Below are 25,887 nucleotides of genomic sequence, written 5' to 3'. Positions count from 1 at the left end.
TATATGTGAAATTTAAAAAGCAAAATGACTGGAATTGTGGTTCAAGTGGTATAGTACATACCAAGCAAGCAAAAGACCCTAAGTATAAACAAACAAACAAAAAGGCTTAAGTACTGCAAAGAATATAGACTTATTTGCTTTATATTTTTTCTATTGGATCTAATTTTTTCTGTCTCACACATACACACAGTCATATCCATATTATATATACACAAGAGAGGTATATTCTTTTTAAATTCATTTTGTTACAAGCTAAATAAAAATAAGTAAATAGGCACCTAATAACTCTCTTCAGTCTCATGGGCTGGTGTAAGAACACTCTAGAAACCACATATTCATAATTCTTCATAGGAGGCATTCAGACGTGATTAGGACAAGAAAAGGGCTGCCACAGCTTCACGAAGCAGCCAGTGAGCACAAGAATGGGCTACATGAAGCTACAGGGAGGTTATTGCTATAAATTGAACTGATGGCCTGGACTAGAGAGTGGAAAATTAAGTTTTGTAAGTAGAGGAGCTATGATTATAATGGAATGTAAATGTCAGGAGGGGAATTTGGGTTGGAGTGAACAAAAAGAGCAAAGAGTAGAAAGGTTGTTGAAGGATAATCAATTTGTATTAAACCCCATGAAAATACTTAGACATGCCCTTTTGTTAAAAAATTGACATAATGAATATAGCCAAAATGAAAAGGATGTTTTATTCTTGTTACTTAGTGGCCAAGTATAATTTCTCAGCAAGCAGGGACAGAATATGGAGTTTTTTGTGCTATGATTTCCAATTCATTTATTTTATTCTATCAAAGGATTTGATCCAATACAAAGCAAGAAGTTATATGTGCTATGGATAGCAATGACATTACTATTTCTAGTAAAGGAAAGAAGCATCAGTAGGTTGCCATGGAAACAGACTAGTGTCCAATTGATTTACTGATAGAAATTCTTAATGAATATCTAGCAAAGGTCTATTCCAACATTTTAGTTATAACTTTCTAAAACAGTCTGGGATGTTTATTCTGCTTTAACAAATAAAACTAAGTATTCAGTACAGTAGCACACAAAAATTTTTGTTTCTTTTTTTTATTGTGAAAATACCATACAGAGGGGTTATAATTACATGGGCAAGATAATGAATAAATTTCTTATCAAGCATTGTTGCCTCCTCCTTTGTTTCCACTTCCCATTTCTTCCCATTTCCCACCCCCGCCTTAACTCCCCACCTGGCCAAAGTTGTAAAGTTGTAAAGTTCGTTTTTCGAAAAAATGACTTGCACATCTCATTGTTGCAATGGATCCACATGTATCCCTATTTAAATGATTTGTTTTTTCCCTTCCCCTCCACAAATTATACCAACATCAAATACAATGAAAGCAGAGATTATACCGTGGGGGAAGGACATACAAAGCAACAAAGAAATCATCTTGTAAATAAGTTAGAAACAATCCCAAGGAAGAAAAAAAATTTGAATACTTATCTTGGGATTCATTTCACCTAACATCAACTTATCCGATCTTTTCTGTTTGTCTCAGACATATTCTAGTTATTGCAAATAAGGGAAACCATGGGACCTATGTTTCTTTGGGCCTGGCTTACTTCACTTAATAGAATTTTTTCCAAGTCTTTCCATTTCCTAACAAATGAGGCAGTGTCATTCTTTCTGATGGAGGCATAGAATTCCATTGTGTATATATATTACATTTTCTTGATTCGTTCATCTTCTGAAGGGTATCTAGGTTGCTTCCATATCTTAGCTATGGTAAATAATGCTGCAATAAACATAGTTGTGCTGGTAGCTTTAGTATGATCTTGTTTGTGATCATTCGGGTAAATGCCCAAAAGTGGGACTTCTGGGTCATAGGGGAGCTCTATGTGGAATCTTTTGAGGAAACTCTATACTACTTTCCAAAGTGGTTGAACAAGTTTACACTTCCACCAACAATGGAGTAGGGTTCCCTTCTGTCCACATCCCCTCCAGCATCTGTTGTTATTAGAGTTCTTGATTATAGCCATTCTAACTGGGGTGAGGTGGTATCTCAGTGTTGTTTTGCATTTCTTTTATGGATAGAGAGTTTGAACATTTCTTCATGTGTCTTTTGGCCATCCTTTCCTCTTCAGAGAAGTTTCTCTGTAAGTCTTTAGCCCACTTCTTTATTGGGCAGTTGTTTCTTCGAGGATGTGTTGTTGGGGGATTTAATTTTTTGAGTTCCAGGTATATTTTAGATAAGTGACCCTTATCCATTGTATGGATAGTGAAGATCTTCTCCAAATCCGTGGGCTTTCTATTGATCTTGCTAGCTATGTCCCTTGCCATGCAGAAGCTCTGCAATTTCATGTAATCCCATTTGTCCAACCTTTCTTTGATTTATTGTGTTTCTTGGTCTATCTGTGCCAAGGAGACCTAGGGTTTCTCCTATTCCATAATGGCAAAACCTACCATGCTCCTGGATTGGAAGGATAAATATCATGAAAATGGTAATACTTCCCAAGGCTATCTACAAATTCAATGCAATACCTATCAATATTCCAACCTTATTCTTCAAGGAAATACAAGAGGCAATCCAAAAGTTCATATGGAACAATACAAAACCCCGAATAGCAAAAACGATCCTTAACAGAAAGAACAGTGCTGGAGGAATATCAATACCAAATTTCAAACTCTACTACAAAGCCAAAGTAAAAGAGCTTGGCACTGACAATAGAACAGACCTCAGGACCAATGGAATAGAATTGAAAACCCAGAAATGAACCTAAAGATGTATAGCCATCTAATCTTCGATAAGGGAGCTAAAAAAATAGAATGGAAGAAAGACAGCCTCTTCAGTAAATGGTACTTATAGTAGAAAACTAAAGCTAGATCCTTATATCTCACCCTGCACCAGAATCAACTCCAAATGGATCAAAGACCTCGGAGTCAAAGCAGACACCCTGAAAACATTACAGTTTTTGTTTCTTTTTACCAAAAATCTAGAAATGTATTTCAGGATCATTATAACAACGTGGACCTACCAGAGTGATCTTGCAAGGTCACCACACCAGGGATCAGATCTTTTATGGAATCATCTCCCTGGTAAATTAACTATATTTGAATCCTTATTTCAGTTCCTGCTTTTTGAGAAAGACAAATTAAGTTAACCTTGGTCTTAGTTTGAGGTAGGGCTGAAAAACAAAGTCAAATTTCTTAAATACTAACAACTTTTAGTGTTAATTTTCCCAACACAAAAATTTTGGGAACAATCGGTAAATTCATTTTTAAATCATACCTAAGATAGTCATTTGCCTTTAGATGGCAATTAAAATACATAGTAAGTATATATTTGTGCCACTTAAAACATAATTTGCTTTGTAATCTTTTCATAGTCTACACAGCTATTTTAGGAATTGTCTCATCAATACAAACTTTTTAAGACATAGAAAATGGGGCTGGGAAGGTGGCTCAGTGGTAGAGTGCTTGCCTTGCATGAATGAGGCCTTGGGTTCAATTCCTTAACACCACATAAGCAGAAAAAGCAGTAGAGCACTTACCTTGAGCTGAAGAGCTGCGGGACAGAACCCAGGCCCAGAGTTCAGGCCCCACAACCAACAGAAAAATAATTAAATAAATAAAATAAAATATTTTGGTAAAATGATGCAAACTCTTTTCCCACTAATTTACAGCAACCACTATTAAACATAATTATATAGATGGTTGTTTCTACTATAGCCATTTCATATTTATAGGTGTAAACCAGTATGAATCTCAAAGACCAGTATTTGATATATAGTAGAGCCAACCAATGAGGAAAGCATGTGTTTAATTTGCTCCCAGCTGAAGAATAAGCCATGTATAAGTTTCTCCTTTCTTTGCAATTTATGTGTTTAGTTCAACAAATAAAATATTTAATGAATCACACAATTGGGAGGACATTAGAAGGAGATAATTCATTATAGATAATTATTATATTACAAATGATCACAGATATAAAGTTCAAATCAAGTTATATATAGTTGAGGAAACTTATTTTTGACAGTAGTGGGGTTTGAACTCAGAGCTTCAAGCTTCTTAGTCAGGTAAATTACCACTTGAACCACACCTTCAGCCCTCTTGTGCTTTATTTTTCTGATAGGGTTTTGTGATTTTTGCCTGGGATTGGCTTTGGACTCTGATCCCACCTATGCCTCTGGTGTAGCTAGCTAGAATGACAAGTATGTGCCACTGCACCTAGCCCAGTGGGTGGAGAATTCAGTAATGGGTGTTGGTGAATGGAATTAAGTTTTACATAAAGCAATGTATGGTGTGGATAAACGTGACATTCTCAAAATGCTTGAAAATATCTGTTGAATAAATTGATGGATGATTAGATGAATAAAAGACAAGGGCTGGAAGCTGGACACTGTGGTCCATGCATATAATCCTAGCATTTTGAAAGGTAAGGATTTATGGCATCACATTTAAGGACCAGCTCAGACAGCAAATTAATGAGACCCTCATTTTAATCTTTAAAGCTGGGCATGGTGATATGCCTCTCTCCCATCACAGCTACAGGGAAGAGTAAGTAGGAAAATTGGGGTCCTGGCCTGCACTCTGGGTAAAAATGCTAGCCCCTCTTCAAACAATATCAAACTCAAAAATGGTTGAAGATGTGACATAAATCAAACCCTGGTACTGTGAGAGAAAAAGAAAACGAAAAAAGAAAAGAAAAACCATTGAAAGAGAAGGCATTTAAGGTAGGGAGAACAGATCTAGTTTTGCATATGTATTATTTTTCCTGATGATCAGTATATTTGTTTTCTATTGTTCATAACAAATTACAACAAAGGTACTTCTTAAAGAACTTTTAGTGTTTGTGAACACAAACAAGACCACACTAAAACTACCAGCAAGACTATGTTTATTGCAGCATTATTTACCATAGCTAAGATATGGAAGCAACCCAGATGCCCCTCAGTAGATGAATGGATCAAGAAAATGTGGTATATATAAACAATGGAATTCTATGCCTCCATCAGAAGGAATGACATTGCCCCATTTGTTAGGAAATGGAAAGACTTGGAAAAAATTCTATTAAGTGAAGTAAGCCAGGCCCAAAGAAACATAGGTCCCATGGTTTCCCTTATTTGCAATAACTAGAATATGTCTGAGACAAGCAGAAAAGGTCAGATAAGTTGGTGTTAGGTGAAATGAACCCCAAGATAAATATTCAAATGTTTTGTCTTCCTTGGGATTGTTTCTAACATATTTATAAGATGATTTCTTTGATGCTTTGTATGTCCCTCCCCCACGGTATAACCCCTGTTTTCACTGTATTTGATGTTGGTATAATTTGTGGAGGGTAAGGGAAAAAACAAATCGTTTAAATAGAAATACAGGTGGACCCATTTACAACTTTACAACTTTAGCCAGGGTGGGGGGTTGGAGGGGTGGGAAATAGGAAGAGATGGGAAGGGGAAACAAAGGAGAAGGCTACAATGCTTGATAAGAAATGTACTCATTACCTTGCCCATGTAATTGTAACCCCTCTGTACAGTATTTTCACAATAAAAAAAATTTAACACCACTTTTAGCCAGGAAAAAAAGAACTTTCCAAATTATTACCTCACAGTCATGTGGAGCTGGAATTTAAGCAGAATATAGCTGAGTTCTTTCATGGGCTCACTCAGAGAACAGAAGCTGGCTGGAGCTGTTGTTGTCTCTGAGGAGCCAAGATTTCTTTCTAAGATGTGTGGTAACTGGCAAAATTCCCTGTCTTGCAGATGTAGGACCTACCTCTATTTTGTGTGTTGATTTGTTTTCTGTAAGTGGTTGCAGCCAGCATAAAGAGGCTGTCCTCAGTTTCCTGCCACATGGTCTTCTCCAAAACATGACACCTTTTATCTTCAGTCCAGCAAGAAAGCTCACTCTTCTGTTGCTAATCTGAGGTCTTACATAACACTTTACAGAACCTGATCCTGGGGTAACTTTCTTACCATTGTCCCAGTTAAGAGAAAGAAGTTAATAGGCATGTGTACCATGGGACATGAACCTTGGAACATCTGCATAATGTACCAAAGTTACAAGAAAGCAACATCTGCACATCCAAGTATATCTGACAAAGTATAGTGTGTAAGAGATTCTCTACTAAGTTTGAATCTGCTATTTATGTTCGTCAGTATTAAAAGAGCACAATAGTATGAAAAACAAAATGTTTATATATTTAACTTCACAAATATATAAGCTTCTTTTAAAACCCTTTAGGGTAAAGCAAAGTACTAGAACTGCATAAATTTTAATACCAGTAATATTTAAAGGGTGAGGATTTTCCAGTGAAGTAAATAGAAAATAAGGTGTAAAGCATCTTGTTATCATATTAGTGAATGCTCTTTATTGTGTTATCTGGTACTTTTGCTCTATTTTCTACAAAGTGAACCAGAAAATTTCACAAGCAAATGATTTGCATTTAAAGTAATTATTGAGCATTTTTCTTTGAATAGTTTCTAAAGAAATTGAAAGTATGTTTTTAGAAGTTATGTGAATATCAAGGTCAAAATAACTGCCAATGGGAAAAGATGAACTGGAATGCAAACGTCTAAGTTGTTTGTATGGATACTGCACAGATAATTACTAATTAAGTATTTTACAAAGGAGTTGCCATCTATCAAAGCAGTTCATAAATACAGTTTACCTTGTTCAATGCCACCTCTTTCAACCATCCCACCCCTTCCTTTCCTTTTCTTAATTTTGTAGAATATACATTGGATACTTGGCTGCTTTCTCTCCCCTGTCCCTGTTTCTTCTCATTTGTTCACTCCATTCTGCTTGACCACATCCCACCCTGCCACACACTCACTTCCTGGTGTTTTAGTTTGTTAAAAGTTGATTTTGCTTTCTAAGGCATTACACTGAATTCTCCCTTGAATCTGCCATATTTCAAATAATATATTTGTCTACACTCCAAAGAGAGGCAGGAATGATGTCTACTAGCCATATACTACAGATAAGTGGTCTGAGGAAAAGTAGCAACAAATCAGTAAGTGGAGAAAGAATAGAATGCATTAAGTCTTTAGGCAGTGTTTTCTTTGACAAAATGGAGCAGTGAGTTTATATAACCAACACATGCCATGTCAGATTCAAGAAGATGAGATCAATAAAGATCCATCCCTTTGTTGTCTATAGTTGTATTGAGAAGAAAGGAGAAAGAGTTAAGGCTTCAGAGATGATGTAGAGAACAAAATGAGAATAATGGACATGATATAAACATCAGCATTGTTATTTTATTTTATTTTTGTTGGTCGTGGGGCTTGAACTCTGGGCCTGGGTGCTGTCCCTCAGCTCTACAGCTCAAGGCTAGCTCTCTACCACTTGAACTACAGTGCCACTTCCAGTTTTCTGAGTGGTTTATTAAAAATAAGAGTCTTAAGGACTTTCCTGCCCAGGCTGGCTTTGAACCGTAATCTTCAGATCTGAGTAGCTAGGATTACAGGCGTGAGGCACCAGCACCCGGCTAACATCTTAATTTTAGTAATAGAATTCTAGAACATTGAAGTGAGAAGGATCATAGATATCATTTAATAATAAAACTTACCTTAAAGGTCACAGCTAGAAGCTAGAAGGACCATAGATATCATGTAATAATATAACATACCTTAAAAGTCACTGCTAGGGGCCACCTAATTTTTACCTTCCTATGCAAAGGAAACCACTGGCCTACCAACCTAAAGATGTAGCCTACAATCTATTAGGACATAGAAAATGGTATTTGTCTGGGATGAAACTCTCTGATTGGCCATTGCACTGATAGACTTAGTACCATCTATGCATTCTTCACACACATAGGAATGTGAAATATGGAGAGACCAAGAGCAATTTAAGAGCTAGATCAGCTGGGAGCTGGTGACTCATAACTGCAATCTTAGTTACTCCAGAGTCTGAAATTGAGACTTGAAGCCAAGCCTGGGCTAGAAACTCCATAAGACTCTTATCTCCAATTAATTACCAAGAAAGCCAGAATTGGAGCTATGGCTCAAGTGGTACAGTGTTAGCCTTGAGCAAAATGCTCTGGGACAGCACCCAGGACCTAAGTTCAAGCCCCAGTACTGGCATTAAAAACAAAGAAAAATAAAAAAGTAAGTTAGAGTTTAGCTAAAAGCCTTAATTATGTTCATGAAACACTTTCCATTTATTATCATGCATTTTCCTCAGATAGATTTTTATCAAATGAGAATGTCTTTATAATTTGTTATTTTTCAGTATCCTTTTAGATAGTACTTGGCAGATTTCTCAACTTAACTTGTACTCAAAATATCTAATGAAATCCTTAAGAAGGTACAAAAGTCAACTGACTGTGGTGATCAGATTATAGAGAGTACAATAACTAGGAAGACAGAAGCCAACAGACGATGATGGAGTACAGAGAGACTGCCACTAAGCATGTGGGCTTTTTGCTTAAATCCTATTATTTCTTCACCTAAAAATAAAGCAGATAGCCAGGCAGTGGTGGCTCATACCTGTAATATTAGCTACTCAGGAGGCTGAGATTTGAGGATCAAAGTTCAAAATCATCCAGAGCAGGAAAGTCCTGGGAGACTCTTACCTCCTAGTAACCACCAGAAAACAGCGAGTGGTACTGTAGCTCAAGTGGTAGAGTGCTAGCCTTGAGCTGAAGCTCTGAGGTACAGCACCCAGGCCCAGTGTTCAAGCCCTATGACCGACACCGCCCCCCCCAAAAAAAAAGTGAAGCAGTGAAGCAGTTGGAGTATATAGATATATAGAGACATTCAAACTTTGAACTTTTATAATAAATGTGTCCTGAAAAAGAAATTAAAGATAAGGCAATAATAATTCATTTAATAATGCCGAATCAAATATAGTGTGGACAGTTTGAATATACACTAAATATTTCCATATATTTTAAGTATTTCTTTCAAGTATACATTAATTTAAAAAACTGGAAGAAATAGAATAAAATTATATTTGCATCTAGGTATCTATCCTCTCTCCCATAATTTGTCTAATCCTCCAGTAAAAAAAAAAAAACTTATTTTGCTTTCCTAGTAATAGTATTTTTTGTTTTTTCTCCTTTGTCACTGTCTTTGTTTTCTGTACCTTTTGTCTTGTATGTAAGTTTATCTGGGGGAGGGTAAGGGAAATACAGAAATGGTGGGACAAAGGGTGAACAAATGAAGCAGTGATTCTCACTAGACACTATGTTTGAAAGGAAATCTACAACTTGTGGGTTGTTCAGGAGGGAGAAATGAGGAGAAAATGTGAGAAGGGGTAACACTGTTGAACAATGTATTCATTACCTGCTTTATTTAACTGTAACCTCTCTATACATCACATTTACAATATAGTAACATTTTTAAAAGACAAAGCCAGCAGAGGGCGCTAAGTTCCTGAGTCGTTTGCTGAAGCAGCCAAGGTCCCGTACAACAGAACACTGTTCTTACTTTGCAGTCCACAGTGCTAAAACCAGAGGATACAACAGCTCATGACAGCACAAATGTTTCAGTAAAAAAAAAGTATCAAAAGAAAATAGTATTTTAAAAGAAGTAAATATCCCCCCCCCCACACACACACAGAGGCTTCAGAATTTGAGAAGATTGTAGGATTTTCTGTGCAGAGTAGTTGCCAGTTGTCACCCCTCTGAAGAGGAGAAACTAATATCTGGGCTACAGGTGACAACTGAATGCAGGGGCCGTTTAGTGGATACACAACTCTTGTAGCCACAGGACCCTAGCATCTTGAAATTCTCCCTCATTTTTAATAGTACTACATGCTGCATTACTTTCAAGTCTCTATTGTGTGTAGGACAGTACTTTGAGAGTTGTTGTACGCTCCTCGCCATGGCAAGTGTGGCAGGGTGTGAGGACTCACACCTTATAATGGTGTGGGAGGCCTGCAGGGAGGGGCCTACCCTGCCGCCAGCATTCTTCCCAGGGTTAGTCCAATCATAAAATGAACATGCATTATTGTCTGCCTCATTAGCACTGGGGTGGGAATCTCTAAAATCACAACCCTCTCAGGACAGAGTGCTCTAAATATCTACCCGGTGAGAGGAAGGAGGATCTTGTAAAGCATTTGACTTTGACCTCTCCGATAAGTTCACCACTTGGATGGATAAGAGGTAATAAACATTTTGGAGGGGGGTGGGGGATGGCCTTGGGGAGTGGGCAGGACCACAGAGAAAAAGAAACTTAAGGGGAAGTAAAATATCTCTTTTCACCCTGGCTGCCAAATTAAAGTGGGTCCAATGTAGAGAAAGGGAGAAAATGTTATATTAAATGATATTCAGGGTTTTGGATGATGATACTCAAAGAACAGGTTTTTTAGTTTCTGAACTGGATCTTAAGCAGACTTAGAGAAATAAGCAAAAAGACCATGCACTACAGGTTTCACTCTAGTCAATGGTATGTTTTCTTTCAATAATTTCATAGAGTTCATGGGCTGAATTTTGAAACTGCTCAATTTATAAATTAACTTTCTCACTCACAAACCTCAGAATGTGACTGTAGTTGGGGATTTATGATCTTTAAAGAGATAATTAAGGTAAATATGGTTTTTAGTGGGGGGACCTAATATAACTTTAACAAAAAGAAATTTAGGGCACAGGAAGGCACACAGTAAAAACCAGGTGAACCCAGAGTAAAAATGCTTACCTCCCAGATAAGATGGAAAACACTGGCCAGAAGAAATCAACTCAACCAGCAGTTGGATGTTGGACTTCTGGCCCATTACAAAATAAGTATCTGTTGTTTGTACTACCCAGTCTCTGACAACTTTGTTTTGACAGTTCTCTAAAACTAAGGCAATAGGGACAACAAAAACAGAGTCATGATGACTCAAGAATCTCTAGAAGGTACAATCATCATCAGATCCACAAGAGGGAGTAGAGAGTACTCTTGGAACTTAAAAATCTGGGCAAAAATCACCTTTCAGGATTTTTATGCTTTTGACTACATCATAACATAAAATAGTACTAAAATAGATCATAATGTTATGTGTTTAGACAACATAAACACCAAATATAAAAGAATGTTTAAAACACTATAAATTATTGAATGTACAATTATATAAAGAATTCTCCTTATACACTAAATACTTAACTTGGTATGTAGCTTTAGGAATATTAATGAAATGTCAGAGTAAAACAAGGAACAAGCGTAATGTCTATGAAATACATTACACATGATTTTCGTTTACAGGTCATCATGTTGTGTTCTTAATGGTAACTTCCTATTTCCTAAATAATGGGAGGAAGGGCACAGTAATCATTTTCCACTGCTTCTACTCACCTTAGTTAACCTCACAACAGGGACTTTGAATCAATTGTCATTAACTGTTATTTTTAAGTGGAGAAACTGAAAACATATTGTAAATCTGAGATTTGTGTGATTCAATGTTTTTTAAGAGTATTGGTTCTAAATGATATAGTACCTTGGATCTTATAGTTAATAACTGTAGTAGAGTATAGTAACTTGCATGGCATATGAATAGTTTCCTTTTTATGGTAAAAAAAAGCATAGAATTGAGAGTTTGCTAATGAGAAAATCAATTCATATGGTCATCAATGTGTAATAATTTAATCTAAGTTATAGTCCTTCATTGGTAAGCAACTTTGCATTATAGCCAGACTTAAAGGTTTTACCTATAAAACTGGAGAATGGGAAGGCTGGTTCTGGGAGCTACATATCCCACCCGAGACAATCTTCTTTTTCTTTTTTTTGGGGGGGGGTCCTGTCGTGGGGCCTGAACTCTGGGCCTGGGTGCTTTCCCTCAGCTCTTCAGCTCAAGGCTAGCGCTCTACCACTTGAGCCACAGCGCCACTTCCAGCTATTTTCTTTTTGCTTATGTGATGCTGAGGAATCAAACCCAGGGTCTCAGGCATGCAAGGCAAGCACTCTACCACTGAGCCGCCTTCCCAGTCCCGACAATTTTCATGTGTATTATAACATGCAATAGCAGCCATAGGGGACAATTACTTCCTCAGAAAACCAGTGAGGCATTTGAGGTTGCCCCACAGTTGTAAGGAACTCAGGAGTAGTGAATCTAGAGAGGAGATAGTGGAAGATGAAATCAGGAAACTCATCAGATGTAAGAACTTCTCAGCTCTGTGGTCCACAGGGTGGACACAGGCAGGCAGGCATACATTCTATTGAACTCCTGTCCAATTCTTTAGGAACTGGGTATTTTATCAAAGCAGGAATCAACATTCAACTCTAAAACCTGGGATTAGCTCCTGGTTTGGAAAACAGTAACTATTGATAACCAAATGCTATCTGAATACCTGGTCATCTGCAAGTACTTCCTGTACACTGTTTCAGTATACTCAAAATGAGTTCCATGAGCCATGGCTTACAACAGGATATTAAAAAACTGCAGATAAAATGTAAGGGAGATAAAATAAATAACTAATGGAAATCAAATCTAAATTTCCTGATCAAATTGAAGACAGACTTGTACTACCATGCTATGAATTTTTATTATTAAAAGGAATAAGAAATGGTCAAGTATAAAAGTGAGATCTTTATCATATACAAAAACAAATAAATTTTGATTTTACATTTTGCCAACAAGTAACGAAGGTTATCTACAGATTTCTTTGTTCAAGATAAAGCTACTTATATGACAAGACAATTAGCAAATATTTCCAGCACAAAGGTTAAAGTAAGATAATTTCAAGTATCAGTAATATATGAAAGTATCCACACTAAGTTTAACATGAAATAAAATATAGTTACCATTTGAATTTTCTAACAATGAGTCTATAATCTTGGATATCCTGATTAACATACCCTGGCTATCCTGAGAACTGCTGTAATTAAGTTTTGTGAAAACTACATAGGAAAGAGTCTATCACTAACAAGATGCCCAAAGAAGGTAATTCTAAAATCTTCAAAAACTCACTCATGATATTTAATATGATGTACAAGATACAGTTATATTTGAAAGAAATATTTGCTCCAAAATAGCTATTCTTATGTCTGTAAGGCTGTAACTGGTCACACAATGGCCAAAACAGGAGCCATCACTTATTTGCTCCATACAGTTTAAAAACATGATTGAAGATTTATAATCCAAATTTTCTGCAGGAAACTAGCAAGTAACAAGCTTCATCAAAATCCTCTAAAAGTTATTTGCTCTCTGTATTTTTGCATTTGTGGGGAAAGACAACAGAGTTGAAGCAGCTTTCTCAGGAACACACAGCAGAGGTCACTTGGAATCATTTCACAAATTTCCCCAGGTAGAACTGCTACCCTGTGACATGGTGAAAAGGAGATATTAATTTGTTTGCTGAATTATGTATTTTCAGGTGTTTTCATACACTGCTGACAAAGAAATCCGAACTGATGACTTGTGCTTGGATGTCTCCAGGCTCAATGGACCAGTGATCATGTTAAAATGCCACCATATGAGAGGAAACCAGCTGTGGGACTATGACGCTGAGGTACAGCGCTACCATTTGCTATCCAATGCTTAACTTTGGTGATGAATGTATAAAACAATTGAATTCAAGCTGGTTTTGCTACAGTAAAGTATCGTATCTAAAGCATGAAAAGCCATATCTGATCGTATTAGGAGGGCATACAGTAGAAGTACAATATTGCCAAGCTGACCCAGTCATATAAAACATGAATGATCACAGCTGAAATTATCATCTCCATGTACATACACAGCATAAATTACACAAGGGACAAACTGTTTCTCCAACCAAGGCTCATAGGCAGATGTACACAGAAAACAGTATTGATAGTACGTCTGTATTTTCAAAGTTTTAATTTGGTGCCACTTTAAATCTCTCATACTTACACTTGATGAACTCAAATAAAAATTTGACAGGCTTAACAAGATGTACTCATTATTGAAATGACTATTTCCAATTCTTCTCTACTTTTGCCATAGTATTTTTCATAAAATTACATAAGCCAATTAAACATGTAATCAGCAAAACAGCCCTCATCTATATAGAATACTTTCCTCACAGAAAATACCAGAATTACTAGTAGAAATGTATGGACAGGCAGTGTGTAAAAATCAGGTCAGCCATCAGATGGAGCTAATAAAAAAGAAATATTTTCCTCTACAAAAGTAGCAGCCTCCAAAACAGCTTCTTGTCTTCCAGTTCTCTTTGCCTAGCAAAATGGACTGGTCATCTGTGCCAAATTTCCAGCATTATTAAATGGTCAGTAATGTGTTTGCAAAAGCAAATGATATAAGTTATGTTTTTGCAAGAGCAGATGATACAAGCTGAATGATACAATAAACATGAACCAATCTCACAGCGGCGGTGTTCCATGAAAGCCTAAAATGTTCTGTATGAATTATATTTTAAATACTAACCTGCAGAGTTTTGGGCATTGCTGACATTTGTACCAATTATTTTCAAAAGAGTTGAGAGTTCTTTTTTTATTTCATGACTTTGTGGTTTTGTAAACTGCATACCAGAAATACTTTTATGAATTAATTCTGATAGGATTCCAAACTGATTATGTTGGACTAATTTGGTGACTAACGTATATTCAATATTTCTAGACTCTTGGGACACAACATCTTTCTGGGATGTCATTAAGGACAAACATCCTGAATCATTCTGTGGTGTACCAATGTGATCCACTCCCTCTTTTGCTTTCAACCATTTAGCCACTGGTTGTTTTCTTTTTCCTCCAGCTATGATTTATTATCATGATACCTTACATTAAATCTACAGGAGAGCTTTCCTCAGTCTTACCTGAGAGCAAATCTAGATCCTTAATCAGTGTTCTCCTCCTTCTCCTGTAAGGAAACTTATAGACCAGTGTACAAAGTGCAAGCTCTGCAAACAGTATTTGCTTGAATTTATTGTACAGTACAATGGGTTTCATTATGACTTTGCCCCACCTGCATATTGATCTTGTTTACCCTCTTTGCCCTCCCCTTTCCATAGTATTTTATTTTAAAATAAAACTTGTTCTTGTACTGAGTTTTGTCCAACAACACCAGACTTCACTGAGATAATGACAAAAACACGAGACTGTCTTTTTCAGGAAGAGGTTTACTTTTTATTGTTACTAAGATTTTACTTCTGTATAAGACAAGGAATTGTTAATTGCCACAGTAGCACTGTTAATTTTTAAACTTTTATGTAACTGTGTGTGTGTGTGTGTGTGTGTGTGTGTGTGTGTGTGTGTGTGTGTGTGTGTGTGTCCTGTGGCTTGAATTCAGGATCTGGGTGCTATCTTTGAGCTTCCTTCAGGTAGCACTCTACCACTTGAATCACAACTGTACTTCCAGCTTTTTGGTCATTAATTGGAGATGAGAGTCTCTAATTAACCAGGTTGGCTCCAAACTAAGATCCTCAGATTTTAGCCTCCTGAGTATCTAGCCTCTGGCATCCAGGACCTATGTAACTTTTGATGGGTCCTAGTAATAACTCAGAGTCCTTCACTTCTAAAATAACTGGTTGAAAATTAACTGTATATTATTGTTTATATTATCTGGTTATTGAATACTAAGCAGGAGGGATAAAATGTAGCTTCATCTAAGATAAAGTAATGGTTTGGGACATCAGTCCTATCACATTGTCAGTGCTGCAGTACTTCAGAGCACTTCAGTATTGCTTTGGAGTACACACAAGAAAGCTTTATGATATAAATATTGACAGATTTTATTTTAGATAAGTAATCTGACATTTATCTCCCACAAGTTAATAATTACATTTCATAATTTAATTCACTCTCATATAAACATATATGCTCAAAATGAGATGTTCAACTGATCTTATGATGTGATAACCAAATTCAATGTATAATTAATAATATAAAGATATATGAGGATGGAACAAATGAGGGAATGTACACCACATTTCTGAATTTAATCGTTGGTTTTTATTCCAGTACCGGCTTTAATTTTATTACCTTTAAGTATTTTTACAAAGAGGTTTCAATTCTACAGGTCAATTTATAAATGTAAAGCATTTTGATCAGTATTACCTCCTCCATTGTTCTTTATCTCTCCCATCTTCCAGCGTTTTAGGAGGTATGTCTCTCATGTCACCACTCACACTTGTCACACCATACTCAGTCTGTCCTTGAAGATAATTTTTTGACTCAGTGGTGTTGAACCATGATCCTTTTACTTCTATCTCCCAAGTAACTGGGATTAGGAGTGTGTTCAATGGCCCAATCAACTTTGATTGTATTTTTGAAGTCATTAAAAGGGAAATAATTCGTCTGGGGCTGGTGGCTGACTTCTATAATCCTAGCTACTCTGGAGGCTGAGATCTGAGAATCATAGTATGGAGCCACCCAACCTAGATAAATCTTCAAGATGCTTATCTTCAGAAAACCAGCAGAAAACCAGAAAGGGGAGTGTTGTTCAAGTTGTATGGTACCAACTTGAGCTATAAAGCAGAGAATGAGGCCCTTCAGTTCAAGCCTTAATATTGATAAAAAAGAAACAAGGAAAGAAAGAGAGAAAGAGAGAAAGAAAGAAAGAAAGAAAGAAAGGAAGAAAGAAAGAAAGAAAGAAAGAAAGAAAGAAAGAAAGAAAGAAAGAAGTTAAAATAGATAATTTTACCTTTTAATTATTTCCTTTTTCTGTCCAAGAATAACACACTCTAGGATTAGCAGTATTTCCTGGGAAATAGTTAGAAATGTTGAATCCGAGACACTATGCTTAACATACTAGATCCAAGTCTCTGCTTTAACAAAATCCCATGAGTTATTTATACAGTCACTAAAATTTGCTTTAGATTGTGATCAGCTCTCAGTGTTTTCCATTTTCTGTTGTACATTGCTGGAAAACGTTGCAAAGTTAGGGAAGACATAAATACACTTTGGAAACATGCAAGGCTTGGAATGGGAGCAAAGGATGAGAGGTGCTGAGACCTGAAAACCAAGGCATCGCTTGGTAGCTCTATTCTTATTTTATGACTCGGGATCGTAGACAAATGCTTCTTACTACTACATTTATTCAGTTTTTATCATCTTCTAGCAAGGGTGAAATTATTCTTTGGGAAACCTGTGAGGTGGTACAGTTTTCAGGACAAATAAAAATTGAAGGAGTTCAAAGAATTATAGAGGTAAAATGTATCTTAAGTTCTCTCAGTTCAGCCTTTATCAAGCAAAAGCTAAAGCACAAAGATTACCCTGCCAGCAGCAGAGCTAGGATTTAGATCCTAATAAAACTTTCAAAGAAAGCTAGTTATCAGTGCAATTGTGAATCTCCTAGTGTGAATAGCAGTATTCCAGCACCTAATCTCCCACAGTCCTTTCAGCCTTAGTAAGAAAAGACATAAAAAAGGAGCAGAACAGTTAGAATATCCACAGAAAAATGGAAGCAATGTTACAAAGCCTCAAAGTATGGAATCTTCCCAACTACTTTGGTTCTGTATACTTCTCAGGCGAAGAGAAGAGAAGGAAATAAAATGAATTAAGGGTTAAAATGGAACTTTTTTTGACACCTTCCTTATAATGGCCTTATAGAAGAGAGACATGGTTTCACGATTTTTCACAGTAGTAAACTGGAGAAGGGTTTGTTGATATTGTCTGTGTTTGTCCAGCTCAGCTTCTGTCAATCAGCCTGACATTTTTCTATTACCATACATTGCTTCGCAAAGTAATTGAAACACTATATGTATAATTACTTGTCATCAATGCAGATGATCTAATAAACTAAATATGCAATATCACAAATAAATAATTAAATACCAGCAATTATTTGCTGGATTTCTCCTTTCCTAAATCATAGGAAAATAGTTCTATCTAGGTAAACAGAGAGTCATATGACTACTCTATCATGATGGGCTAATTAATATTTTACACTTATATTGACACAGCTTAAACACAAAAGAAAAATCTGAATTCATCTTTCAGTTAAATGTTAAACATTTCCATGCAAATCTGTTACTGGTCTATTCCATTTTATTCATGTTTCTTATATACTGTTTGACTCTCACAATTATGTTCCAATCTATTTGAAATTTACATTTTTCTGCAATATGTGCACTTAATTGCATTTCTTTTCGAACACCCAGGTAGTTACATGCAATGTAAGAATTTAATTTTAGGTTAGAACACTTATGCTCAGCAAACACTATGCAACAAAGAAAAAAGGGAAGCAAAATATGATGCTAAAAATGTCTTGCTTTGCATGTGACTGAGAAAATACTTGTTATGAATTCTATATCCATCTGTATGAAATGTTCCTTAGAGCCACAGTACAAGGAAATCTCTTTCCAGCAGGTAAAGTATGTTAGATTGATATTTAATGAAATTACAGAAACATCTATTTAGTCTTTCCTTAGCCAATCTCTTTTATTTACATTATCAGAAAGCAGGTAAATGGGAATATAACTTCAAGGTAAGTGACATACAAATGCAGCCTAGCTATGTCCCAATGTAGAATTCCAAATAAAGCCCTAGCGGAATTTACCTTTTGAAAATAGTGTATGTTAGACAAACTGAACTTCCCATATTCCTAATGACCCATATCTTTCGATAGTAAATAGAAATTTCAGTAGTTGAGACTGTGTACTTCCTCTTTACTGAGCATTTGCACTTTACTTTTAGAATATCTATATCTTGGTCTGTTGACTGTATAGTTTGTATTATCAAGTGATCATAATACTTTCAATAACTTTATTAGATTAATTTTAACTATTGTCAATCTGCATTTAGTCAACAGGAAAATTTTATTATTTATGTTCTGAAATTATATGTAATAGTCTAAGTTTACTCTAATATTCATCATCTGATATATTAATCATAATAAGTTAATTCTTTTTACTGGTTTATTTGAAAGTTTTGGTATACCAACTGAGATTTATGTGATTGTTCTTAAATCAACTATACAGTCAATACTATCTGTTCATAAAAAATCAAATTTTTTACTTACTTATTTTAATACAAAGATATGATCTAAATTTACAACATTATAGTTATTTTTAGCAGTGGAATTATTTCCATAGCCTGATTCTAACTGGCTTTAAGTAGAAGCTGTATTTTTGAAAGGGTAAAAACAAAATTATGTCTGTTTTTAAGGGATAGACACATTATGTCTCAGCAAACAATAATTCAAGGGATTATGATTAAGTAAATCTCCATTAGAAATAAAAATCAATCATTGCTGAGGGTACATATTACTCTATTTTGTATTCAATATTTTGAATACCACTAGAGGAGAAGATATCTGGCTGTCAAGTGCATATCAGTTGTATGTCATATTGCCTTCAACAACAATGAGGTATTTGCAACAAATGTGACCAAAGACTGATAAACTTAATAGAGAGAATTTAAAAGGGTAAACCAAATACCCAGTTTAGGAGCATGCACAATTTTGACTGAACACCATAGAAAGTGTTCCATTGTTAAGTGAAATAAGCATTGCAAACACATACATGAAATTATTTCCTAAAAGTTATTTTATTAATTTCTCTTTCATCCTGTCCATAAAGCAAAATGGTTTTTAACAAGCATCATATCATACTGGTGAGATACTAACACTGATGGCACAGTGTGGCTGAAATACAGGGCACAGCAGTTGCTGATGAATTATTATCACAAGTAGTTTCATAAACAGCTCTGCTAATTTACTTTAAAATGCCCAATACTTTGACTTTGTAATTTCGTTCCTAAGAGTAAGTTTTAAAGAACTAATTACAGATCTAGACAGATGTTCAAAAGATGTTTGCTGGAGCATTATTTGCAAAAGTTATCAATCAGAAAGACATTCACCTCAAATAGAAAATTTAAATAAATTTGGCAAATCCATTTTATAGAAATGATTCTCTTAATGGCATTTTCACATTATTTTAATGATAAGAAAGATATCCACATTATAAATGGAAGAAGAATGTTTTATTTTAAGGCCTCAATTTAATAAGCAGTCATACATAAAATTATTGTAAAACAATTATTGGTTATTGTTATTTCTTCAAAACAAAATAGAAAAATAAATCATACTTTTCAAGCAAAATAACTCAAATTTTATGGATTTTCTAAAAAATGGAAAGTAAATATTATAGCAATGTGGTTGATTTTTCTAAATTTTTCCTGATTAATGGATCTTTTGAAGTACCTGGACTAAAAGTTCTGTGATATTTTTTGTGGTCATTTATGTGATGGATGTTTCAGGAAAATATTATAATTATGTTTTCTGATGAAATTTTTCTTGTTGCCCTTCAGTCACTTTCTGTAGTCACTTGGTTTTCTAAACAACTAAAATTGTTTGTTTTATACCAGAAAAAAATTATTTTTCAATAGCTCATGAAAGTTTGTAACTTCTAACTGTAGACCTTTCATATTAACATGGAATTTATGAGAAAATATTTATTACAAGAGAAAATCACTAAGAAGCTGATAGCAGATGATAGAAGATAATCTAGATGAAAATTTCCCACAATGTGCATAATATATTTCATTTTTAGTCTGCTTACCAGTCAAATGATATCATAAAAGGTATCATTTCCCAATAATATATAATATTCTTATGTTTTTCTTTTCTTTGTAAATAATGTATATAAAATTTTATTGTAGAAGATAAATCCTTGAAAAGATACATCCAATGATTGTAAACATTGCTGCCCAAGAGATGTGATTTATTCCAACAGAATTTTATTTTCTGCACTCATCTTTCATTAAGTATTTCAGTCAACAAATGTATTTAATGTCTTCCATGGGCTGGCACCGGTCATCATGTCGGAAGCTGTAGTCCAGGATCTTTCTTCAGCTTAGGCTGTTGCAGAGGAAGTGGATGCAAGGCAAGAAACAGTCTAGTTAATTAATTAAATTAATTAATTAAGTTTGGAGAAAATTTGATCAAATTAGGCACCAAAACAAAGCTGATTAGTTTCTGTCCCCCCTCTTCACTAACTTAGTTCGCAGCTAATGAATGAATAGCTTTCATGAATCCTTAGAACTACTACATTAGCCCCATCAGAACTTTAGTAAGGTTAGTTTGAATGCCACACTGTGCAAACTAAAGCCTTTGAAACTAAAATATTCCTCAGATTCTTACCTAGTGTTCACTGAGGAAGCCAAGTATAATTAGAAAATCTCTGGAATAACTGACTATTTTCATTATCCATGCACAACCCATTTGGAATGAAAAAAACATTTCACTACTAAAATTTTGAAAACATAATCTTTTCTGTTTATAACAACTTTTACCCCCCGTTTTTCGCCATTTGGGTTCAAGCTCATTACTCTCAGTCCTATCTCCATGTGTATCTGCTGAGTAGAGTTGATATTAAATCTTCTAAGAGGAGGGTGTTCACAGCTTTGTGGATGCAATTATTGTGACATGTGTCTTCCAGCCTTATCCAGTAGAAATTATATGTTGCCCAAGATGATTGATTTATTACTACCTTTGTGCTTGGTTTTGTCATCATTCATTATTTTCTTTGTCAAACAGACTCATGCTCTTCTTCATAGAGTCACCCAGTCCTGTCTCTCAGTAAGCCAAGCAGCAGATGGCCCCCAGCATGCCATTGTGGAAACATGTAATGATAGCATTTTGCAAAAATGGCTACTAAGAAACTACACAAGGATAGAAATTTTTAGAAATATTTTTGGAAATCTTACCAATTACTTGCTCAAGTGATATTTTAGAAGTTTGTGTTGCAGACTATATTTTAATGTGCAGGTATATTAGATAGGATTTATCAATAGCAATTTTTTCTTCTTTTATTGTGAAAATATTGTACAGAGGGGATACAATTACATGAGCAAGGTAATGAGTACATTTCTTATCAAGCATTGTTGCCTCCTCCTTTGTTTCCCCTTCCCATCCCTGCCCATCTCCTCTCCCCCCACCCCACACCCTCTTGGCCAAAGTTGTGAAGTTTTTTTTTCGACATAATGTCTTGTACATATCATTGTTGCAGTGGGTCCACCTGTATCCCTATTTGAACAATTTGTTTTTTCCCTTCCCCTCCACAAATTATACCAACATCAAATACAGTGAAAACAGGGGTTATACCATGGGGGAGGGACATACAAAACAACACAAAAAACATCTTACAAATATGTAAGAAACAATGACAAGAAAGAAAAACCATTTGAGTCCTTATTTTGGGGTTCATTTCACCTAACATCAACTTGTCTGACCGTTTCTGCTTGTCTCAGACATATAATAGTTATTGCAAATAAGGGAAACCGTGGGATCTATGTTTGTTTGGGCCTGGCTTACTTCACTTAATATAATTTTTTTCAAGTCTTTCCATTTCCTAACATACTTTCTGATGAAGGCATAGAATTCCATTGTATAAATGTACCACATTTTCCAGAAGGGAATCCTACTGCATTGTTGGTGGAAGTGTAAACCTGTTCAACCACTTTGGAAAGCAGTATGGAGGTTTCTCAAAAGACTCTACATAGAGTTCCCTATAACTCAGCAATCCCACTTTTGGGCATTTACCCAAATGATCACAAACAAGCCCATACTAAAGCTACCAGCACAACTATGTTTATTGCAGCATTATTTACCATACCTAAGATATGGAACCAACCCAGATGTCCCTCCGTAGATGAATGGATCAATAGCAAATTTTTATTTCAAATACATATGTATGTAAATATAACTAATGGACTGAATTGTGAAATTTTAGTTCTAGTTAAGTCCAGCCATGTCTATATAACAGTGGGATTCTTCCTCAAAGCTGGAAAGAAATTAAGAAAAAAAAGCTAACATATGGCAGAAATAGAAGGGATAAACTGGGGAAAGGTGAAGGAAGGAGTGACATTGTCCAAAAAGAAATATAGTGATTACTTGGCTTGTCAAACAATAACCCCTCTGTATAACACCTTAATAATCACAATTAAATTATATTTAGCAAAAGCTAACAGAGCTAAAAATGGATTGTTTTTGCAACACTAAGATTATTTATTTTTGTTACCTTTTATAGAGATGCTTTGGTATATGCAAACATAGCGTATTCTTCATAAAATTAGAACTATTTTAATCTGCAACACTAAGCAAATGCATTATTAATGACTAAATATACAATGTAAATTTCAGTACCTTTATGGAGAAAATTGTATTTGAGAATTTATTTGGTTGTTTAGATGACATAATTATAGTAATAAAACCTATTTTGCAGTGGTACCCTTTCTCACTTGTATGATTTGTGATTGTCTCCTTGGTAAATAATGAAATGAATGAAGTATTATTCCATGCAAGTGAACCAACATGTCCTAATTATCACTGAATTTTATTGTTCTTTGAAGAAGTGCCTTTTATGTTGCCTATTACCAGACTGGACACATGAGAAGTTAAGGGGGACTGGGGTTTGATCAACAGGGGGTTTAAGTAAACATTTAATCTCAGAAAGCTGTAACAGAGTTCTAGGGCAGAAACAACAGTTTGCTTCTCTTCCCCTTGGGAAGCCAGCCTGTACCAGGTGACACCCTGGCCCAAGGTTATAGATGTACAACACCCAGGTATGTAAACTATCCTAGCTTAACAACCTCATCCTCACCATTGATATGATATCTCTGGTAAAAACCTTAACAGGACATGCAAAAGTTCAAGAGTGTACCACACTCTCTTACCCTTAGAAAGTGTACCACACTTTGGATTCCTATGAAGTATTGAGGCAATATACAACTTTTCACTCAGAGAACATTTTACCATAAGTCATATTTCCTAGCATCATAGTTGGCAGTTTTAACCTTTGTTTCATTGCCAAGGTCTCAGAGTTAATTGACTGAGGAACAATTTATGTAATCTAAAGTAGAAAGGTATTAAGAAGTATTTGCTAAGCATATCTCAGTTGTTTTTTTTTTTCAGACAAACTGATAACTGGGAAGATTTGGTGGTTTATCCAAGTATTCAGAGATAGTAGGTTGAGGGTAGAGAAATCAAAACTAAGGTCCACTTGAACCTGAAATGTCTGTTTTTTTTCTGTATTCCATTAGAGTACAGAGTGTTGATTTTTTAAAATTAACTTTGCAGCCTATGAATACATTTTTTTCCAAGAAAATACTGATCAATTTTTTTTAGAAAGAACAATACTAGCCAGACACTGGTGGCTCACACCTGTAATCTTACATACCCAGGAGGCTGAAATCTGAGGATTGAGGTTCAAAACCAATCCAGGCAGGTAAGGTGTGAAACTCTAATCTCCAATTAACCCCAAAAAGCTGCAAGTGAAGGTGTGTGGCTCAAGTAGCCAAGCACTAGTCTTGAGCAAAAGAACGCAGGGAAAGTGCTTAGGCACTGCGTTCAAGCCCTAGAGCCTGCACATACATATGCAGACACACAATAAAACAACACTAACCACTATTTAATCCATTGTTATTATTTGTGTCATTGACAACTTATTCAAGGTAAAACTGACCAACAGACACTAGAGAAATTCATGGGCATTTCTCAATATAGGAATAATCCTATATGTCATTCACGTTGTGAGTAATGAATTTAACATACAGAGATAGTTAAATCAGAGATACATCTTCCACCCACTGCTTTTATAGACTCAGATTACCCTGTTGTTGATGGTGGTTATGAGCTTGATCTCAAGGCCTGGGAACATTTTTTTAAAATTTCTTTTATATTTTCATTTTCTTTTAATTAGTTGTACAAAGGAGTTGCCATTCACCATAGCAGTTTATGAATACAGTGCATCTTGATCAAGGTCACTTCTTCCTACATTCACACCAATATCTCCCAACCCACCCTTTCCTTACTAATCTATAGTTATATATTGAATTTTTTTTGCCATTTAACAAAGCCCAACCCTTCCCTCATATTTCTCAATTCTATGGTATATACAATGCAGTTTCTTTACTCAGGCTAGTGCTCTACCACGTTGAGCCACAATTCCACTTTTGGTTTTTAGGTGGTTAATTGGAGAAAAAGAGTCTCACAAACTTTCCTACCCATGCTGGCTTCAAACCACAATCCTCAGGTCTCAGACTCCTGAATAGCTAGGAATACTGGCATGGTCCACCAATGCCTGACTACATTCCTGTTTTTGACAATAGACAATATTACTGTAGAAGGTTAAACATGCTCCATACAGCCAGGGATTTCCCCAGCATCATTCATATTCTAAATATACCACTCAAATGTGTTGCAGCCAAGCTCAGTCCCCACAGGGCACTACAGTTCTCACAAATACTAATGGAAAATATTTTTAGTGTGTGTTCTGTTATGACCTAAGGTACTGATACTTGATCAAAGTATGTAATTAGTGTGACAAACCTGATTAAAACAAAGTAATGGGAATACTCTCTGGGATAGTCAATGAGCACTAACATAATAGATATGTGTATGAAAAATCACAGTTTTTTAAACAAAGGACTTCATAGAAGCACTCAATGGTAAGTGATTTAGGTTTGTAAAAAGAAGATGTGTGTGTGTGTGTGTGTGTGTGTGTGTGTGTGTGTGTGTGTACTCAAATTTATAACAAGTATGGAAAATTTTTTGTTTCATCTGTGGCTTTATTTTTAACTAATGGATAGTTGAGTTTTGTAGCTTTGTAAGAATAAACCAGTCAAACTCTTGCCTATCATTAGAAATTATATTCTATTATATTCTTTTTCATTGTTTATTACAAATGGGTTGAGTAAATGTATTTAAGAGCCAACTCAGAAGGGCTCAGTGTGGAAATCGCCTTCTAAACGCCTAGCTCTTTTAATTTCCTGTTTGTTGTCCATACATATCTTCCACAAAGGCTATCCTCTGTTCCATCTGTCTCAAAGTACTTCTGCTCAGGATGTTTTAGGCTTAATCTCGACAGATTACAATTGTCTGGCTGGTCTTTCTCTGATATTTGTATTACATGCCTTGTATATTCATTTTCAAGCCAGTTCAATGTTGAGTCAAAAAATAATTCAAAAAAATCCTTTATCTATTCTTCACTTGTAATTTTCACTGGAGTGTCCTGTGTGCTATTTTCAGAATATGCCTGAAAGTCACTTCACACACATCCAAGCATTTATGATTGGAGAGTTTT

General features: G+C 35.4%; 1 protein-coding gene across 1 annotated transcript in view; it reads left to right on the top strand.

The window, feature by feature from the left end:
• Galnt13 (polypeptide N-acetylgalactosaminyltransferase 13) overlaps positions 1–25,887 on the top strand; it is a 544,599-nt gene that overhangs the window by 510,918 nt on the left and 7,794 nt on the right. Inside the window, exon 12 of the mRNA XM_070023111.1 lies at positions 13,264–13,398. Coding sequence (XP_069879212.1) covers positions 13,264–13,398 — 135 coding nt within the window. The remainder of the gene's footprint in view (positions 1–13,263; positions 13,399–25,887) is intronic.

The sequence above is a fragment of the Dipodomys merriami genome, unplaced genomic scaffold (genome assembly GCF_024711535.1).
Source record: "Dipodomys merriami isolate MVZ:Mamm:240054 unplaced genomic scaffold, mDipMer1.0.p SCAF_1, whole genome shotgun sequence".
Classification (NCBI taxonomy): domain Eukaryota; kingdom Metazoa; phylum Chordata; class Mammalia; order Rodentia; family Heteromyidae; genus Dipodomys; species Dipodomys merriami.
Note: the sequence above shows the minus strand (reverse complement) of the source record. Positions and strands in the feature narration are given on the sequence as shown.